Source organism: Drosophila novamexicana, unplaced genomic scaffold (assembly GCF_003285875.2).
Source record: "Drosophila novamexicana strain 15010-1031.04,08,12 unplaced genomic scaffold, DnovRS2.1 tig00001089-arrow-arrow-pilon, whole genome shotgun sequence".
Classification (NCBI taxonomy): Eukaryota; Metazoa; Arthropoda; class Insecta; order Diptera; family Drosophilidae; genus Drosophila; species Drosophila novamexicana.
In genome coordinates, this window is record NW_020824841.1 from 532,245 (window position 1) to 545,354 (window position 13,110).

General features: G+C 41.5%; 6 protein-coding genes and 1 long non-coding RNA gene across 12 annotated transcripts; 4 read left to right on the forward strand and 3 right to left on the reverse strand.

Annotated features, from left to right (window-relative positions):
* Positions 1 to 6: 6 nt before the first annotated feature.
* LOC115766316 lies at positions 7 to 2,846 on the forward strand. 4 transcript variants are annotated; one of them, XM_030710205.1, is made up of 4 exons: positions 7 to 88; positions 150 to 287; positions 2,214 to 2,337; positions 2,413 to 2,846. In XM_030710205.1, the coding sequence occupies exons 3-4, from the start codon at positions 2,271 to 2,273 to the stop codon at positions 2,628 to 2,630; spliced, it is 285 nt and encodes a 94-aa protein (XP_030566065.1). In that variant the 5' UTR covers positions 7 to 88; positions 150 to 287; positions 2,214 to 2,270; the 3' UTR covers positions 2,631 to 2,846. The 4 variants fall into 4 exon arrangements, with proteins under 4 accessions (XP_030566065.1, XP_030566062.1, XP_030566064.1 ...); XM_030710202.1 differs by lacking the exons at positions 7 to 88; positions 150 to 287 and adding an exon at positions 306 to 611; XM_030710204.1 differs by lacking the exons at positions 7 to 88; positions 150 to 287 and adding an exon at positions 711 to 918.
* Positions 2,847 to 3,161: 315 nt separating this feature from the next.
* Positions 3,162 to 5,793, reverse strand: LOC115766318 (probable nuclear transport factor 2). 2 transcript variants are annotated; one of them, XR_004018197.1, is made up of 5 exons: positions 5,550 to 5,793; positions 4,972 to 5,043; positions 4,810 to 4,908; positions 4,495 to 4,689; positions 3,339 to 3,418 (listed from the first exon to the last, which is right to left on the reverse strand). XR_004018197.1 is itself a non-coding variant. In XM_030710208.1 (4 exons), exons 1-4 carry the CDS (start codon positions 5,655 to 5,657, stop codon positions 3,305 to 3,307), a joined length of 393 nt encoding a protein of 130 aa, XP_030566068.1. In that variant the 5' UTR covers positions 5,658 to 5,777; the 3' UTR covers positions 3,162 to 3,304. The 2 variants fall into 2 exon arrangements, 1 of the variants encoding a protein (XP_030566068.1); XM_030710208.1 differs by lacking the exon at positions 4,495 to 4,689 and having other exon boundaries at positions 3,162 to 3,418; positions 5,550 to 5,777.
* LOC115766320 lies at positions 5,012 to 5,568 on the forward strand. The gene is made up of 3 exons (XR_004018198.1): positions 5,012 to 5,085; positions 5,273 to 5,418; positions 5,486 to 5,568. It is a non-coding gene; the product is annotated as an uncharacterized LOC115766320 (long non-coding RNA).
* LOC115766311 (gastrula zinc finger protein xFG20-1) lies at positions 5,655 to 7,664 on the forward strand. The gene is made up of 2 exons (XM_030710194.1): positions 5,655 to 6,520; positions 6,586 to 7,664. Exons 1-2 carry the CDS (start codon positions 6,023 to 6,025, stop codon positions 7,357 to 7,359), a joined length of 1,272 nt encoding a protein of 423 aa, XP_030566054.1. The 5' UTR covers positions 5,655 to 6,022; the 3' UTR covers positions 7,360 to 7,664.
* Positions 7,665 to 7,863: 199 nt separating this feature from the next.
* LOC115766313 (N-acetylneuraminate lyase-like) lies at positions 7,864 to 9,558 on the reverse strand. Its single transcript, XM_030710195.1, has 4 exons — positions 9,367 to 9,558; positions 9,160 to 9,304; positions 8,666 to 9,057; positions 7,864 to 8,606 (listed from the first exon to the last, which is right to left on the reverse strand). Exons 1-4 carry the CDS (start codon positions 9,467 to 9,469, stop codon positions 8,191 to 8,193), a joined length of 1,056 nt encoding a protein of 351 aa, XP_030566055.1. The 5' UTR covers positions 9,470 to 9,558; the 3' UTR covers positions 7,864 to 8,190.
* A 43-nt stretch (positions 9,559 to 9,601) lies between these two features.
* On the forward strand, positions 9,602 to 10,785 carry LOC115766314 (NAD(P)H-hydrate epimerase). 2 transcript variants are annotated; one of them, XM_030710197.1, is made up of 3 exons: positions 9,602 to 9,648; positions 9,947 to 10,432; positions 10,499 to 10,785. In XM_030710197.1, the coding sequence occupies exons 1-3, from the start codon at positions 9,617 to 9,619 to the stop codon at positions 10,719 to 10,721; spliced, it is 741 nt and encodes a 246-aa protein (XP_030566057.1). In that variant the 5' UTR covers positions 9,602 to 9,616; the 3' UTR covers positions 10,722 to 10,785. The 2 variants fall into 2 exon arrangements, with proteins under 2 accessions (XP_030566057.1, XP_030566056.1); XM_030710196.1 differs by lacking the exon at positions 9,602 to 9,648 and having other exon boundaries at positions 9,728 to 10,432.
* Positions 10,786 to 11,205: 420 nt separating this feature from the next.
* LOC115766277 (RNA-binding protein NOB1) lies at positions 11,206 to 12,820 on the reverse strand. The gene is made up of 2 exons (XM_030710145.1): positions 12,683 to 12,820; positions 11,206 to 12,622 (listed from the first exon to the last, which is right to left on the reverse strand). The coding sequence occupies exons 1-2, from the start codon at positions 12,755 to 12,757 to the stop codon at positions 11,267 to 11,269; spliced, it is 1,431 nt and encodes a 476-aa protein (XP_030566005.1). The 5' UTR covers positions 12,758 to 12,820; the 3' UTR covers positions 11,206 to 11,266.
* Positions 12,821 to 13,110: the final 290 nt, after the last annotated feature.

The following is a 13,110-nucleotide window of genomic DNA, read 5'->3' on the forward strand; positions in this document are numbered from 1 at the left end:
CTAACTATTCCGCTGTAATTGCTTTTCGAACCCGGTGTGGGTCCAATTTCTCTAACAGGGCGAACAACTTGTCTACATTAAATGCTAAGTATGTATATAATTTTTACATTTACATTAACATTTACATTTAACTATCCGTTTTATACCAGGTACCCATTGAAAATGGCTTAAAGGGTCGTTATGGCTCTGTGCAAATATGTAACTTCTCTTGCCCCCTTCAATATTCTGGCTAGCATCAATAGTTCAAGTTCAACAAGGATCGTTCTGTTAACAGCGGAGTTATTCAAGTATGTATTTAATTCGGGAAGAAAAGAACACGGTATCTATTAGTCGGGCACTTGCGACTACAGCTCTACTAGAATTTACTTACGTACTAGCTTAAGCTTAGTTAGTTGCCCTTCGCAAGCCGCTTAAAGGCAAACTTTTAAAATACGACACTCGCGTGTCAAGAAATATACTTACATACATATATGAAATTAAATATCTACAGAATCTTAGTTTTTTTAAATAAAGCTGAGAGCATACAATCCAGACTTGTATGCATATTCGAAAGTATTCGAGATCTTTTTGAAGTGCATCCCAGAATCGAGCAGACCCATCGAAAGTTGAGTGTAGGTCTTACAGCTGCACAAATCGCAGTGATTAAATGAAAATACAAAAGCTAACAAATTGCAGTAATTACCATGAATTAGAAACAAAAAGCGAATCATTATCAATTTAGCCCAGCAGCAGCGATTATGAGTATAAAAACGAGCCCAGCACTTGCATTAGTTGTGCATATCTAGTTAGGGCTTAATTTAATATGAAAATTATATGTATTTCTTAAAAGCCTGATATCGAAAACAAAAATAATTAAATAACAAACAAGCAATGCCATTTCTCTAGTCGAGAAGGCTCGCCATGGAGATATATGTATATGTATATATATTTATATTTACGTCTGGTGTCTAGGTCCAAAGTATCTAAAGTAAACTTTTGCCTGGAGCATTTTATTGATATGCACATATTTATATACATATATGGGAGCTGGTATTCAACAATATTTATATATATATATATACCAGCTCCCATATGACAATCATAACACGTAGCTTATAAACACCCTCAATATTTATTTATTAGATCTGATGCAACACACTCTACCTTAGTAACAGGAAGGCATAGACCAATTTGATAGATTTTCTAGAATATAGCAACACGTATCAGCTTACAATCCGTATAAGAGCTTAAATAGATTAAAAGCTATTGCTCGTGCAGTTCCATGTTGCGATTCGATTCGAAAACTGTTTTGTAAATCTGGCACATAGCCGAGATGTGCCCAAAGGGTTGTGGTTGGGTCAGCTCCATTAAGAAGAGACCTTCAATTATGCAGCATGGAATTGTGAACGAATGAGAAGCACACAGATTCATATACAGTGCCAGTTGCAGCTTAACTCAATCAGATTCAGATTGAGATTCAGATTCGGATTCAGTTAGCGAATATTTTTTAGTATTACTTAAAGTAAAGTGCGCTGTAATCTGTCATCTTCGTCTCCGTTTTTCATCATTGTCTGAATTTGTGGTGCGGTTCTGTCTCTGGCTCTGTCAACATTTTGCTAAAGAACACGGCAGGCGGCATGCACTTCAAAATGAAATGCCTTCCTCCTCCGATTCTCGAGTGTAATTAATTAATTTCGCGCTCATTTTGCAATGCGAGCATTGTTTGTTGTCGCTGCAACTGCAACTGCAAAACATAAATCATAATGTGCAAATTTGCATAATGTTCGCTGGGGCCACGATGCCAGCTCAGTGATCGTTCTGCATTGGGCTCGTGGACACGCGTCGTCGCCGGAACAGCCTCCAAGTAACCGAAGGCTCTGAAGGATATATCAAGCAATTAAAAACGTGTGATTCGAATTATTTTTTGAGAATGTCTCACGGTGAACGGAAAGCTCGCCTAAATGTGGTTAAATTTTTGGAATTGGTAAAGCTTGCTTCTATTTTTGTTTTTTTCTTTTTAATTTCTAGTGCATTTTCCACTGTGATATATCACAATTAACACAAATGTATACAAAGTCTTAAAGATTCACCGAAATATTCCGACTATCAAAAAGTTATCACCTTTAAGTAATTTTTGATTTTCTGAAAATGTACAGCTATGTAAAAAGAAATGAGTAGGGTATTTATAATAAACTCTTACGGATTTAATCAATACTAATTGGATTTATCCTTAGGCCTTTTCCATCGCCTGCCTTGTGCTGCATTTCTACAGTTTCAACGATCGCGACATTATGACGTCATTCATGGCAACGGGCACATTCACCGGCTACATTATAGTTGTAATTGGTGTATTTGCAGGTAAGCACCCAAACTCTATCATACTTGCATATTTATATGTAGAGACCGATGCTTATAAATCTTGTTTCATAAAAGGCGTTCTAATGCGTGCACCTATTCATAAGCGCATAGACATCTTCTTCAGTGTCCTCGGCTGCGCCCTATTTGTGGCCAGCGGCGTCTTCATAATAGAGGCCTGGGAGTTCTCGTTTCGTACGCGTACAAGGGATTTAGCGCTGATCAAGGCATCGCTATCTATTGTGAATGGTGTGTTGTTTGGGTTCGATGCCATCTTCACATTTCGGGATAAGTAATATAATTATCGATAAATCTATATATATATTACATATATTATCGATATTCGCCCAATGACCTTGCATTTAAATCTAAATAAATAACGTATACGTACATACATATTTATGCTTAACAGATGAACTTGCCAATTTTCACAACGCATTACTTTCATACATTTTTTAAATCACAAATTTAGTTAAAAAAAAAAAAATAAATAAATAAACGATCAAAAAGACGCGCTTATTTATGCATATTTTTTCCTGCTCTCTCACTCATGTACACATTTTGTATTTTTGTTTTTAGTCCTTTGCTTTAATCATATTTTGTGTGACATTTTTTGTAATTGTTCTTGTCAATAAACAGAAATATAAGCCTACAACATGCATCAAATGTGATTATAATTAGGCTGAGGCCCGCCCAACACATACACACACAGCCATACATACATACACATGCGGCAATTAGCCGCTGACATGGAAAGCATCAAAAATAGCTCGAACGCGCTTTTACATGTTTAAAGTAGTTAGATTTAAATTTTTATTGTGTTTTTTTTTTTGTATGATTTTTATGCTTGATTGACGTGAGAAAATATGCAACACCGTCTTTTTAAGTTGTCGTCGTAGTTGTGTTGATCTAGGGCTGCATCTTTGGATGTTGTTGCTGCTGGTTGCTGTTGGCTGTTGTTGTGGCTTTTTTAGGCTGAATTGTGTATGTTAAGGCGGAAAATATCATGAGCAACAAAATAGGTACCGGCATTGGCTTTCAGCACAAACACCTGAGAGAAAGCGTGTGGCGGATCGTCATCGCACTGAAAAACGTTTGAAAATAATTTATATTAATACGATATGCCTTCGTAATCGAACATTATAATATCAATGTTTGCAGAATGTTTGTTAAAACGCGTGCAAATACAAAGTTAAGATATAGCATTAAAAGAGGGAGAGTATAAAAAAAACAACTAGAGTGTCAGTAATGCACCAATAATCCAGAAGAAATGCGCTCTTCGGCGCACCGAAGCTGGGCATACCCTTGCAGGCAGTTAATGTCAACACAACCATTTCATCTATTGTTGGTCCCTATATCCCTATCCCTATATATATATATTTATAAATGCTGCCTCAATTTCTAGCTTATCTTAAATACAATTCATACAATAAACATTTTTGGAATATATAAAAGCAGGGAATACTAGAAAAAGCTCTGGGATTGGTGTCTTCCATTAGGGGGATAACATCATCATAGTTAGCCTTTATTTTCATGTTTTTCATAAATAAATATATAATTTTTAAAAACACATTTTGAATCAAAAGCAATTTGTAAAAAAAGATTGGACTAGAACAAGTAACCGAGTGATTCCCAGTCTGAAGCATTTGTTGCATATCATATCATATATTCAGAAAACATGCACGTAGGAAAGGAGCTGAATTAGCTGGTATTACTTAAACTAAGACTGCAATGGACTTCAATTTACTAACTTGACTGCAAAGGTAATATAAATGTTATTATTCCAAAACAAACAAACAAAATTAGAAGCTTGGTTTTTGTTGCGGTGTCGTAAAAACCATGCACTAATTGACATATGTTAAATTGCATTAAGACTTTAACAATAACCTGACTGCAAAGGCAACCCATGCGCAGAGTGTAGAGTAGAAAGAAGACACGATGATCTCAATGAGCGGGAGCCGGAGGAACAGAGGGCCTGCTGCAGCAGGTGTGTGTATGCATGTATGTATTTATGTACATATATTGAAGTTGGGTGTGCATGTAGTTTTGTTAGCATGGTTCAATAGAACAATTATACAAAAGTATTAATCTCATTTAGTAAGTCAATGTTGTTGGTTTGTTTGTTGTTGTTACGATTAGATGCAACAAAATGCTGTTTACTTTGCCTGGCCAGGATCGCTCGCTGAGTGTGTTTCGGTTGTAGTTGTTGTAGTTCTTGTTGTTGTTTACTGTCGATCTGCTTGGCTACACATCGTGCAGCGCAAGCCTAAAGATATCGTGCTGCACAAAGAAGCTAACGCCCACAGGCTTGAGCACAAAGGTCTGAATATACGCATGCGGCTGATCATCATCGGTCTGCATCAATATATACGATACACGAAACATACATATATATATATATATATCTATATATCATATACATATGCCTAACCATCTATGTAGTTGGCGAACGCATTGCTCGCTTATGATTCTCACCTGTAGACGGCCCAGCACATTGATCAAGACGCCGCCATCGAACGTGGGCTGCGAGTCAACTGTGGTGATTACGCGCGTGATCTTTTGGAAGCTCAGACTCTGTGGAATGACAACAAGTTGGTTACACCTTTTTCGATTCTAAATGTTAATGTCAGCACTTACCTGCACTTTCTCAAGTATCTTTGGCGCTCCTTGTATCTGATGGCCTTCGAAGGTCATGAAGGACTCTGTTGCCTGTGCAAAATGAATGGGAAACAAATTGAAAATATTCGTTTAGTGCGTGCGTGTACACTAATACATAAACACACATTCGATTCATGTATATGCATGTATATACAAACATGACTATATGCGTGCATATGTATGTTGGCATATATGAGAATGTGTGTGTGTGTGTGTGTGTCATACTTTTTATACGAAATTTCGAGAAAGCCACATTTATGCAGATATATTTATTATTTAGGTTTAATCTAAACAGCATTGTTTGAGTGCCGAAAATAACAAAATTCTGTTTGCGCGCTCTTTTTGTAGCTGCAGCTCCAGGCAAAAAATTATGTTTGAGGCAAATTGTCAAGGGCGCATAGCGCGTCACCCGTGTGGCCAGCCACGGTAAGTAAGCCTTTGTTTTTACATATCCTGGTTAATACAGAAATGTGTGTATGCTGTTTAAATTTAGTATCTGAAAGTGGCGATGGGGATGGCTAGGGAACTTGGTCGTCCAAATGAGGGACGCTACTCACGCTGTAGAAGTTAACCACATTAGCGCGGTTCGCCGGGTCGTCGAATATGCTATAATATTGCTGAACGAAGCCCTTGCCGATATCCTCGTATTGTGGGTTAAGTGCCATATTGTCGATATCAGATTATTGTTGGAAGTATGGCTATACTTTAGTACAAACTAAAGAACTAATCAAAAAGTTTTACTAAAACCTTGTTAATTTGAGACACTGAAAACGCAAGACAAACGGCAAGTGTGACCGAAAACGGGAAGCAGCGAAAAACTGGCATTCTGGCAATTATTTTGCCAGTATAATTTAGCAGCTTCGACTATTCGATTATAATTCAATCGATATCGATGGGCCGAAGCGCAACATGTTAAATAGTTTAACAACCATTAAAACTCATTCGCGGGCTATCCAATCTGTATGCTTAACGGGTTTTTAATTTTAGATACGTTTTTGATCATTTTTTTCACTTATATTTAAATTTGTAAATGGACAAAGTTGCCGTATTTTACGTGGTCAATAAAACGGTCACATTGTTACGCTCTCTAAATTCCAAACGGTTGTGCGTTTCGTGCGCAACACGATTAAATTGGATTTGTGTTATTATGTTAACTTTTGCAAATATTTCCCAGCTTTGTCGCATTTGCCTGCGCCACTTGCGCCAGATTAACGAGCAACAACAGCAAAATGCAACTGCCGACAGCCATCACGCTCAGCGCAACAAAGCCAGTTACAACTCGAAGGCGCTACCCCATTTGGCGAAAATGTTGAATCAGTTTTTTGCCATTGACGTATTTCAGCAACCGGACACCTTTCCTCAGAACATTTGCGCATTGTGCTACAATGCCGTGGAGTATTTCCAGCAGCTCTGCTGCGTCGCCGAGCAAAGCAACGAGATGTTGATGCGCCTGGCCATATCCCTGACTGTCGACCAGCCGGAACGTCCGGTCACAGATGCTAATCCTGCTGAAAATGCTGATCACTCGGTTGGTATATACAATTCTTTACAGTTGAGTCAGCTTGTTTTAGGGCTGAGCTAGCATTTTTGCAGTTGTCGTTCGTGAAAGCTGAGCCCACGGATGACGAGACACAACGTGAACAAGTATACGATTACGAGCTAGACAAAGACGCTGGAGCAGACGCTGACGTTGATGCAGACGCAGCCGTAGATGCTAACAATCAGAGCCTGGACTCGACAAATGATGATGAGACCGTCATGAGCAGTGCAGAGACAGACGCTGCAGCTGCAGCTGCGGCTGCCAGCAAACGCAAGCTGCTCGCCTGCCAGCAGTGCGGCAAGCAGGTGTACAAGCTACCTTATCTGGAGGCACACATACGCAGCGTTCACGAGGGTCATCCGAAACCGTTCCTGTGCCGCAACTGTGACAAAGCATTCACACGCTACGAACAGCTGCGTTCGCATATACGTAATGTGCACCCGGCTGCTGCGGCTGCCACCACAACGCCCAGCGAGGAAGTGGAGTTGATCTGCGAGCAGTGCAATCGCAAATATAGCACCAAAAATGCGCTTGGCGAGCATCTGAAGCGACATGCACAGGAGAGGCCGCATATTTGCGAGCACTGTGGCGTCGCGAAGGTAACACGCACCGAACTGCTCACCCATCTGCGTATCCACAATCCCGACTGGGAGAAGTTCAAGTGCAAGCAATGCCCGCAGCTGTTCCGACACAAAAGCGCCATCAGCCGGCATGTCCGGGTCGTCCACGAGGGGCAGCGGCGATTCCAGTGCGGTCACTGCCAGAAGCGATTCGGCACTCATGCCTCTCAGCTGCGACACGAGCGCCTGCACATTGACACGTTCTAATTAAACTTGGCTAACTATGGTTGGTCAGTTATTCTTGATTTATAACTATATATTTGCAAATGCAAATTAATATACTTGTATTTATTCCAATTGCTATGTGTATTCCAAAAATTATTTTTACTTTTCTATCTATACAAATATTATATATATATATATCATATCGAGCATATCGACCGACATACGTACACACACAAAATAGAGTTAACAAAACGAACTAATTTTATTACATCTGGTTAGTTAATACACTCATTGTTTTCCCCATTCAAAAACACAATAAATTCCATTACCAGTGCCAAAACAGAAAAGTTTAAAAGTGAAAGACAAAATATGTAAAAACTAAATTTAGTTCCAATACTCAATACTCAATTTAACTTTCTTTGCAAGTTTTTGCTTTGGATAGCATTTCCTCTCAAAGTATTGCTACCCATTTTATATATGTAAATCAATCAAGTAATGCTATATATTTAAAGTAGTTATTGTAAACGAAGCCTTTGTGTAAATTGTTTCTTACTTTGCTTCTCTTAGTTTATTTTAAAATATTTGTAACTCATGTGCACAATTCTATGAGCATGAAATATTTAAAATGTACACATCAAATTTAAAGGCGCGTAAAATTCCGTATTGTTGAATGAAAAAGAAAATGTCGTTGAAAAATGCAGCATCCCGGTGTTGATCAGCAATCAGACGGTGGGTCAGTCAATCAATCAGTCCGTCCGTCAGTCTGTCCGTCAGTCAGTCAGCATAAACAGTTTTATATACATTATAGAGATTATGCGACAGTTTTGATACATTATAAGAATTATTGAACAGTTTGGTCAAATTTGGCGCTTGCTAAAAGACAATCCGTGCAGGGCCTGCGTTGAAGCTTCCGATTTGTCGGGAGGTAGACTCCTTGTTAAACCAGTTCTTCATTGAAACCACCCAGTTCTCCATGTGGCTGTCGTGTGTGTGTATCTCAATAAGCTGATTCAGCTCCCTTTGATAGTCCCTGGCCAGCTGCAATTCGTTGTCATCGAAGGCTTCACAGATCTTGTGCACGAGATCGGGTCGGATATTAACAACGACCAGACTGCTGCAATTAAAGCCGGACATTAGCCCGCTGGCTAGCAGCGCCGTGGAGGCCAGCATAACGATACGGCCGAAGCGAAGGCACCGCTGACCCATTTCCAGATCAGCGCTGGCATAGTACAGGCCCATAAAATTGGATATGGTGCGCTCAGCCTTGGCGCAGAATTCAACCATATCCACTGCAGGCGGCAGATGTTTTGATTACATGATCATATGGCACTTCAACACTTCAACTTACGGTCCACGCCCGTCATCGAAGGCATGTGATAATAAAAGAATGGCCTCGTGCTGCATCGGGTCGCCACATGCTGGCAATAGCCCACTAATTGATCCACATTGCGGGGCCGATAGAATAACTCTGGCAATGTGACAACGCCGCTAACGCGTATCTCCTCGGCGTGTGCGGCCAGCGAGAGGACGTCGGGTAACGGCGCCCCGCCGACCTGCACCATGATCATCAGATTGTGGCGCACGGCGGCACGCTGCCAATACTCGCAGTTCGCCTTGCGCTCGCGCACACGCATCATTGGCCCTTCGCCGACAACGCCATTGATTAGAACTCCGGATATCATTTGACTCCGTAGCCACTCCGCGTAACGATTGATCGGACGTACGTCCAGCGAGCGACGACTAAGCACATACACACACATATATATATATATATATATATACATATTTATATATATACATATATAGTTGCTTGTCTGCAGGAAGTCACTCATTTATACTTACTCATCATCTTTAAAACAGCTAAACACCGGTGCAATCAGCCCCTGAAATCTTGAACTAAAGGTCCCAGTTTCCTTGGGCAGTTGAGTTTGTGATGCTTGCTCAGTTTCCAATTGATTGCTTAGTTGTTCTTTGTTTTCGTGTTGCTCTGTGGATATACAAATTGTATTCATATATGTGCAATTTTGTTGAACAGACGGCATTGATTACCCGGAGCCGCTGGCTGTTCCTGCGACTCGATGACACGGTTTTCGGTTGATTTCTGTACGCTCTTATTAAGACGGCTGCCCACATCCCTACGAAACCAGGCCATAGTGCCGGCTAGAGGCGGCGCCTAAATATCTTTGAAGTCTATTCTACTATGAATTTTGTTGAAATTATTTGAACTGAGCGAAAAGTCGCAAACTGTGCAGTGAAATTCTACATACAAAGTAGGTGCTGGCTAGCGCATGTTTAAAAAATGGCGGTCTACTCAAGTGTGACCAGACACAAGTAAGAGTTGAAATATCCATTTGCTTCAACTGATAGGATAAGCAAATAAATTTTACACACAAAAGACAAAAAGTAAAAAAGAAATCTTTTATTTATGTTTCCCAGTTTTTGAACTAAATACTCAATTTCCAAAAGTCTTGCATATGGCTTTTTGGCCCATGCAACTGCAACTTGCCAAGTTGGGCCGCTTGGCAATTGGCTCCTCACTGCGAACCCGATTTCATCTCATTTCGGCAAACATCGCAAAATCAAAACAAATAATACAACAAACACAACGCAACGAATTCTGTCATTGCAGCAACAACAAGGACAGGGGCATGCTGAAATACTTAAATCAAAGTGAGGCCATTAATGTGGACCTGGAGCTCTTCAATGAGTACAAGTTCAGTGTGGATCAGCTAATGGAACTAGCCGGTCTCAGCTGTGCTCACGCCGTGGCCAAATGCTTTCCGGCGAAGGACTTTGCCCGTGTACTTGTCTGCTGCGGACCAGGCAATAATGGTGGCGACGGCCTGGTCTGTGCTCGCCATCTGGCATTAATGGGCTACACACCCGCCATATATTATCCAAAGCCAACGCCAAAGCCGCTTTACGAGAATCTGTCACATCAGTGCCAGCGCATGGAGATTTGCAGCATAACCGAATGTCCTCGCCTGGAGGAAGCTGCCGATCGTTATGATTTAATCGTGGATGCACTATTCGGCTTTAGCTTCAAGCCGCCGGTGCGCGCCGACTTTGTGTCGGTGGTGGAGCTGCTGCAGCAAACAAAGCTGCCCATAGCCAGGTGCGAATGCAGCGCATTAACCATTCATTTATCCGCCTACTAAACTACTCCATTGAATTTGTATAGTGTGGACATACCCAGTGGCTGGGATGTGGAGCAGGGCAAGCTGAACGATTGTGACCTAGAGCCAACGCTGCTCATCTCACTGACGGCGCCCAAGCTGTGTGCTAAACACTTTAAGGGCAAGCATCACTTTTTAGGCGGACGCTTTGTGCCGCCAGCTCTGCAGCGCAAGTACGAGCTGAATCTGCCTGCCTATCCGGGTAACGAGTTGTGCCTCGAGCTGTGAATATTTTCTAAACGGATCTGATCCATTTAAATTAAAGGCCATGTAAAAAAAAAAAAAAAACATAATGAACTTGTTACCCATTTAAAGTCTGTTCCAAATTGATCGCAACTTCATATTTTCCCTAACATACGTTATCTCTCTCTCTCTTTCTCTCAAGGGGAACACTATGGAGTGGAAACCGTGCATCGAATCAGCCTGTATGTACAGAGGGTATTATATTGTGTATTGCATTGAAGAGATATCGCTGACCAGTTCAAAAGTCCAACGATATAGTTAATTCAATATGTTTGTCGGTTTCTATGCAAATTGGTTTTGTTTTGTAGATATGCTGATGCAACTTGGCATAGATTTCTTCTGTTGCAGCAGACAGTCTGAGTTTATACCCGGTTACCCGGCATATAAGCCTGGTATTCTTATAGCCAGCTAGCTTCCTCGCTTCCATTTAAAGAAATTTAACTTTGGAATATTTTATTTTTAGATTTTATTATTTATTTATTATAACATATATGTTTGTGGCATATACACATGTAGTATAACATTCCGTACTATTTATACAAGCGGTTGTAATTCTTGCGTCTGCGATCTTCCTCGAAGTTGTTATTGCGCGCCCACTCCTTTAGGTTGCCCTTGGAGCGCAGCATTGCTGATTTTGAGTCCACGTCACGCATCACAAACGGTGAGAAGCCGGCAATATAATCATCATCCAGGGCATTTGTCTTTGTTTTGGCCACGCGTGACGGCATCTGGCGCGGCATGGGCTGATCCTCAAACAGAATGGGATTGCGCGAATGCTTGCCGCCATGGAAGCGTGGCAGACTCTGGTTCTTATACTTGGACGAAAGGGGACGTCTTGTGTTTATGTGTATCACCTGTTTACCATTCTCGTCCAGGCTGACGGCCACGCGTTTCAGCGTCTTGTTGCCGCAGTTCGGACAGAACACCTTGGTCATGATGCTCGTCGTTTTGAAGCAGGCGTAACAGCGCAGTATGTAGGTGCGCAGCTGCTTGATAATGCGTCCATTGAGCGCGGCCAGTTGAAGATTCAGCTGTTTTAGCACATTTTGTAGCGCATAATCTGTGGTCATGCACGCCACTGGCGGCACAATATCTGTTTCCACTTTGCCCTCGAGCGCTTTTTTGGCCTTCTTGATGTTTGAATGCGTTATCCAGCCATCGTCGCCAACGTCGTCGTCGGCGGCGTCGTTATTATTGCAGATTGGCTGCTCCTCTTCGTCTTCCTCTTTTGGCTCCGCCACTAAAAGATCGCAAGTTGCCCGTTCTTCGTCTGCGGATGGCGCACATTTCAGTTTCTCAAATAGCTTATCCAGCTCCTCCTGTGTCAGATCGTCGTCCTCGTCCTCGTTCTCGTCATTGTCGCCTGTCTGTTTGCTGTCTGGACTCGGTATCTGTTTGCCCTGCAGCTGCGCTTCAATGGCTTCCTTAATATGGTCCACATGATCACTGCTTTTTTCAAGCTGCCGTTCATTGTCGTCGACTGCCTCATTGGCATCGTCCTCCTCATCTTCTTCTGCTTCCTCATCGTCTTCGTTGCCTTCGGGCATGTACCAGCCTACCAGACGCTTGTTATTAACATCCTGCATCTCCTCTGGTTGCTCCTTGGAGGCAATTACCTGCGAGACGACTGGTTCGGTGCGCAGATGCTCGGTGCCCAGTGTGTCCGCCTCCAGTTCATACGTGAGCGAAATCACCTTTAAATCAATGCCGGATAAGCTTGCATAGTCGCCAGTCTTCTTGGCAAACTCCACGCAGTGTTTTACACTTTCTGGGCGCGGCTCTCGCACCTGCAGATCAAATGGCAGCACACAAAGTCGGCGTATTTGGCGTTTATTGCGCACCTCAGCAACCACCTCAGGCACGGTTAACACATTGTCCGCATATTCCTATAAACAATCAAACATAAAAAAAAAAAACAAAAAATTGTGTAAAATGCATGCACTTACATTCAGTGGCACTGCATTAATAAACGCTGTTGTATCTGCTACAAGATATTTGATTTTCGTGCTACTTGTACTCATTTTAACTCGTTCATGTATATTTGTAGGCACGGACTAAGAATAAAAAACAATTTTTATTTGTGCACGTGTTGGGACCATGCACTATTCAAACTACAAGGTAGTAGTTCAGTGGATACACATATCGTTTCGCTTTGGTGAACTACGTCATAAATATCAATAAGCAAACCAACATGTGATAATGATCAATACTAAAATATTTATACTAATTGTTTTAGTGGGGTAAGGCATGACAGGCTATGAGCTTTACACAATGAACAATTGCACTGCAGTTGTTGTGCCTTTGAAAATAATATATAGGAGCAAACCTATGCACTCTTGACGACACATGTCAGCACAGATAAATATTCCAAATC